This window comes from Apodemus sylvaticus, chromosome 4 (assembly GCF_947179515.1).
Source record: "Apodemus sylvaticus chromosome 4, mApoSyl1.1, whole genome shotgun sequence".
NCBI lineage: Eukaryota > Metazoa > Chordata > Mammalia > Rodentia > Muridae > Apodemus > Apodemus sylvaticus.
The window spans coordinates 2239015-2245014 of NC_067475.1; the positions used below are offsets into that span (position 1 = coordinate 2239015).

A 6000-nucleotide genomic window follows, 5' to 3' on the forward strand; every position below is an offset into this window, starting at 1 on the left:
CTCTGTGATTAATGTTGCTGGGCTTTATTCCTAAGACATGGATTCATTGAACTGGGTTAAAAGCCACTGTATGGATAATGGAAGTGCTAGCATTTACTAATAGATTGTTTTAATTTAAAGAATATATAAATCATGGGATTAAAGTTGTGCACCTCTGAAAAAAAGAATATATAAATCAACTGTTTTTAAGTAGGTCAAACTAAGATTAAATAGTGCCATAAATGTTCACTTACGTTTGGCAAGATTAAAATGTCTAACGTGGAGTTGGAGAGATAGTTCAATGGTTAAGAACCTTGCTGCTCTTACAAAGAACATGAATTGGTTCCTACCACCCATTCCAAGCAGCGCATAACCACCCATAATAGGGGTTCAATGCCCTCTTCTGGCCTCCCCAGGCTCCCACAAACATAAGATATGTATTCACAAAGACACATATACATACATGAAAATAAAAATCATTTTTAAAAAAATATACTGGTGAGTTTGTGCCAGTAATAACATCAACTAAGTGCCACCTCAACTTGGAACCTGGTCAAACAATGGGAGCCATGAGGTTGGGGCATGGCTCTGTTGCAGAGGGCTTGCCCAGCACGTACCCAGATGTGAGTTCTATCTCTAGCACAGCAAAACCCCCAAAGACAAAACCCATAACAACCCAGTAAAACCGAACTGCTGAATCCTACTCAGTAAGTAAGGCATTATGATCACACACAAGCTTACTGGGCTTGTGATAAATACATGTCAAAGCCATTTCACTCTGGATCTTAAGATCTTGTAGTTGTGCTCCTTGGAGCCCTGAAATTACAATGGTGCAGAGGGGGCTAAACTGTTTGCATTGACTGACCTGTTTCATTCCTGTGTTTTCAGGCAAATGGACACAGTTTTGTGCATATGGAACATGAAAAAGCTGTTTTACTACTGAAGAGCTTCCAGAACACAGTAGACCTAGTTATTCAACGTGAGCTCACTGTCTAAATGTTTTTATAAATAGTGAAGATATGTCAGGCCAGAGCTAATGTTTAAAAATAAATTTATACATAGAAACAAATTTTGCCAGTTGCTGGACCAATGGCAAACATCAGTGCCAGGTGTATAATAATGTATGTTAGCCTTGACCACCCTCAAAAATGTTACTTATAAACACAGCATTTGTGCGGTTCTGTATCCGTTCCAGCGGCAGCCTCTGGCTGTGCATTGGTGCGGTTTTGTTTCTGTTTTTGTTTTTTTAATCAAATAAGTTGTCTTCTCAAAGTGGATTTCCTATGATTTCGGAGCACGGAAGCACACACAAGCTCTTTAAAAATTCTGCTCTCCATCAGAAATACTGCCTCAAAAATTGTATATAAAGAGTTGTAATCCCCATAAAGTTATTTCTAGCACAAGGTATATGTTGGCATATATACAAAAAAAAAGAATATAGAAAAACGATATTTTCGTAAACATCTTGGATTGAGAAAGAAAATATATCTTAAAATAAGACTTTACTATATTGAATCTTTTTCAATAAAAAATTACATGATCACGCCTTACGGAAGCAACTGTACATAAAGTATGAAGTATTTATATTTGGTTCCACAGCCATTTGCTAAATTCCCACAGTAGAGTGAAATGATTCGTAAATTATCCATTAATCTCTGGGACCTGAGTAAAAACTGGAGAAGGTAAATCTGTTCAATGCCTTTAGCTAGTTAAGAGGACACAAGCAGACTTCAGAGAAAGACCACATATCACTGCAGATCAGTCTCTTCACCAAAACCACAAGCAGTGAACGGTGGTTGGCGGGAAAGGCTTAATGCTTTGTTGACTATAAACTGTGGCCCCTGTGATTCCTTTGCTGTAAATGTGGAACTTATCTGTGTGCTGATTTATTTAATTTGCTACTTTTAAATCATTTTAAATGAATTTTGGAAATTGATAACATTTATTATAGAGAAAGACTTGTTAGAACGCTATGGTGGTTTCAAAACTTTGGTATTGAAATATGAAACTTCAGATATAATTTCTCAGAGCTGTGGTCTACTGATATCATTAATCTTAATTCCTAGGTTTTTTTGTGGACAGAAATAGACAAAATTTTTTTCTCCAAATGAAAAGTTGTAAGGAATATAAACATGAATTCAATCATAATAGAGAGTGAAAACAGCCTAAATAATGTACTTTTACATTCTGTTTACCTTTGTGAAAATTCAAAATTTGTTTTATAATCCTTTAAAATATTTCTTTTTATATTAGTCATCAATTTGATTAAAATGTCAATTTGAAATTTCAGATCAACTTTCTGTAATTGGTTGTATAAGCTCCCTCATATATCTACATCACTTTTTTTATACAACAAACTTATCTCATATAGTAGTGTTTAAATATTCTATAGAATTTAATGATAAAATCACATGTGGATGTCACCAGAGCTCTGAGGATAATATTTGTAAGTTTGTTTTATGAGGACATTGAAAATATTGTATTTTTGTAGGATCTATTAAAATGAGTGCCGCTTATTAGAAGTACATTGGGGTTTTTTGGCATAGAATTTGTCATTAGGAGAAAAATGTTACTTCATTTTCCAAGCAGTGCACTAACTCTGGTGTTGATTTATGCCAGGGTGACAATGCTGTAGTCTTATAGACTTGGACAATTAGCTGCTCATTCTAGATTGGCCTTTTTACACAGAAGCAGCTATTATGTGCATTTTAATATATTGAGAGCATCTAATGAGAAGTGTTTTTCAAAGTTTAATTTTCTGTGTCAAAAACTCACAGCACATCACTATAGCAGATGTTCTAGGCTCAGCCTTAGTCAAGAGAAGCCAGCCAAGTTCAGACCATAGTGTGGTAGCTTGAAACATTCAGAAACCAACCATCTACAGGGGAGGGAGGAAGCAGCCAGATAGGATTCCCCAGGAAATTTCTTGTGTCAGAGCATCAAATGTTTCTGAGGCCTTCAGCTGAGAGGCTGGAGCTCCCTACTTAATGGACAACATTGCCTGAGGCCTTGTGTTGACACTTCCTTCTCTGAGGTCCAGCCATGGCGAAAGGAAAAACGGGTAAACGGGGCTTGTGGGCCTCTTGGGGAAGTGTGGACACAGTCAATGCTACACACTGATAGGTAGATGGTCATACAGAAGGGTATTTTCTGTTTTAGGTTAACTCAATGGAATCATAAATCAATTTGTGGTGTGGGGGCTTCTTGTTGACTTTTAAGGTGACCCGAGCCAATAATTTGTTGATCTGGAGGTATTGACTTTTTATTTTTGAGTAACTAATTTGCTGCCTGAAACTAAATCTGGTTCATGTTAATATCAAACATATAAGTCAAGAGTGTGCCGTAAAAAGGAAAGAAAAAAAAAAAAGAAAAATCTCCAACAAGACAAAGAAGTCGAACTCCCCAGTGGCATCATAAAATTTCTATCTCTTGATAGGTCCTCGAGCTTCCTGCTGAGGAAGCTACTTATAGGCATGATCAATAGGGTAATACGGGGTAGGTTGGACACATTAGAGGTGGAAAAAACAAATACTGACAATTAGTAGCCAACATGGGGGGATTGCAAGATATTAAATGGTCATAAAGGGACAATTTTTAAAACTGAGTCACAGGGCAGACAGTATTTTGTCATAACACTTTATTTGAGTGACCCTGGACTGCCAGGCAACACAGACCCTCAAAACACATGTCGTGCTGACTTGAAGCCTGTGGAACTGTGCCTGTCTCTTAGAATTGTCTAGGCCTTGCCTTGGAGCGCTGCCTCCATAGAGGAGACCTCCGCATCAGGAGTGTGGACTGGCACTGCCTTGTTTTCAGAGATGAGTGGATGCAAAATATCGCTGCCACTCTCTCTTCAAAAGTGGGATGGAGCTACTTTTTACCATGTGTGAAGTAAAGAGAGAAGACAGAGGTTAGAAAAATGATAAATGAGTTTGATTTATATGTTCAAATGTCAAGAGAAAAGTTTCCAAATTTTTCAAAATATTAGATGGGAAAAACCCAGAAACGCTTAATTTTTAGTCCCCAAACCTGTCTAGAGTGCACACCACAGTGTAAACATCTGGAAAACAGTGTTCTTTTCCATTCCTCACAATGGGTCTGAGTTGTCATCATCATTTTCTGCTTCTCCTTGACGGGAAGATCTAGGATATTTATTCCAGTGAACACATTCTTACAGAGAGGAAGAATATGACCAAATCACATCAAAATTCATGTTGGTGTCAGACTGCCGTTTGAACCATTCATAACATACCTGGATGATCCATGAAACAACAACCTACCCACAGATTCCCTGGAACACTAGATCAGCAAAAAGTAACATGTTAGGAAAATAATGAAGTCCAGTCGGCTAAGATGGCTGTTCACTACAGACACCCGGGTTGAAGGGCCAGGGAAAACCCTGTGGCAGAAATGCTCATCTTTCCACAGCTTAACCAAATGTTCAAATGTCAGTCAGCAATGTAGCCATGTCCATCTCGTGGGTGCAACTTCTTGACCCACTTACGACTTTGGTGAATTTTCTAGATTTAAGACTACTATCACAATCTTTTTTTGCTTAGCAATCCTAGGAGAGACCCTCTTCCCTGGCTTGGAGCATTAGCCTGGCATCCTCTGAAAACATGCTATGTCAATCAAATAGAATGTGAGTTAAGGGAAATTGGGTGTGCTCTGTGGGACACACATAGACAATGTTATCAAAGAAAAAAAAAATGAATGTTGACTCTCCTGCACATCTGTATGGTTCCATTCTAGTCAACAGGATTCAGTGAGTTTCCCACAACACCCATGTACAAGACTATGACAGATACAACTGTGTTTCCAACTCTGTTATGACACAGCTAGAGACATTTCTGTGTCTAGCATGCAAAGGTGGTCTCCTTTCAGAGCTGTTGTCTTTCAGTAGACTCTTGCCCTACCTACCCATGCTGTCCAATGGAGGTGGGTGTTGTTTCCATCCCACTGAGACAAGCCTCCAGAGCTCCAGCTGCCAGAAGACCCAGAATATCAGCTGGGGGCTTCTGCCCCAGTTTGAGAGCAACTCTCCTAGGGAAGAGTCAGTAATTCGCACATTGCTGGCAGCAGCAAACAGCTCATACACGAAGATGTGTGAGGGTGGCGGTGCCTTAACAGAGCCATCTTTCCACTTCTTTGCTTATTTTCACTGTTGCCTCTCTATTCTCAGTGTTAGGTTCTTGCCATACTGGGAGACTTTCTCTGAGCTGCTTTTATGCACATTGGGGTACCTAGCAGTCTTCCCACCTTTAACACTGTGAGAAAATTATCCACAAACACTCTCCTATGAGGACAGAAGCGCCCGCCTTCCACCCTAAAGCATTCAAGTGTTTTGAAACAAGGAAGGGGAAAAATCAACAGTGAAAATAAAAGAATGTGGGTCCCTTTGCTTTTTCACTCTATGATTGTCTTGATTTTCCTAGGAGCTAATTTTTCAGGGAAATAAGGAGATATAGTTTCAACTTTAGTGACATCTTGACTCCCTGGGTTCTGCAGGTGTATTCTGTGACCTCACCCTAGGTAGGGAGAAAATTTTTAAAAATAACAGGCCTGGAGCCAACATGTGCAAGCAGTCAGGAGATCTGAGGTATAGTCGTTTCTTCCAAAATTTTAAAACACAGTCTTGTTTTGGCACAACTTTGTTCATGGTAACACCATAACAAATTAAATATTGGGAAATTTCAGGCCACATTTATGTAGAAAATGCTAAAATCTTGTGTTCCCAGTCCCCAGCACATAAATTTCCAAATCTAGCATAATTTTCCCTCCTTTATTTAAAAAAAGGGCTCTTGTTTTATCATTTAAGCTAGTACCATTTGTGTATATGAATGGATATGAAAAAGGGGTTTAAAAGGATCATTCAGATTTCTCTCCCTTTGAAAGTTGGTTCTCTCATTTTGAACAAGTATATTATTTGATCCCCACCCCACCCCTATTTTAAAATAAAACAATGAGCATACAGTTGAACAGATAGGCAGGCATCTCTCACCTCCAGAAAACTATTTCACA

The 6000-nt window shown here is 38.6% G+C and overlaps 1 protein-coding gene across 1 annotated transcript in view; it reads left to right on the forward strand.

The window, feature by feature from the left end:
• The window catches only part of Lrrc7 (leucine rich repeat containing 7), a 412448-nt gene extending 411473 nt beyond the window's left edge, over positions 1-975 (forward strand). Inside the window, exon 25 of the mRNA XM_052178844.1 lies at positions 868-975. Within this exon, the coding sequence (XP_052034804.1) occupies positions 868-975 (108 nt within the window). The remainder of the gene's footprint in view (positions 1-867) is intronic.
• Positions 976-6000: the final 5025 nt, after the last annotated feature.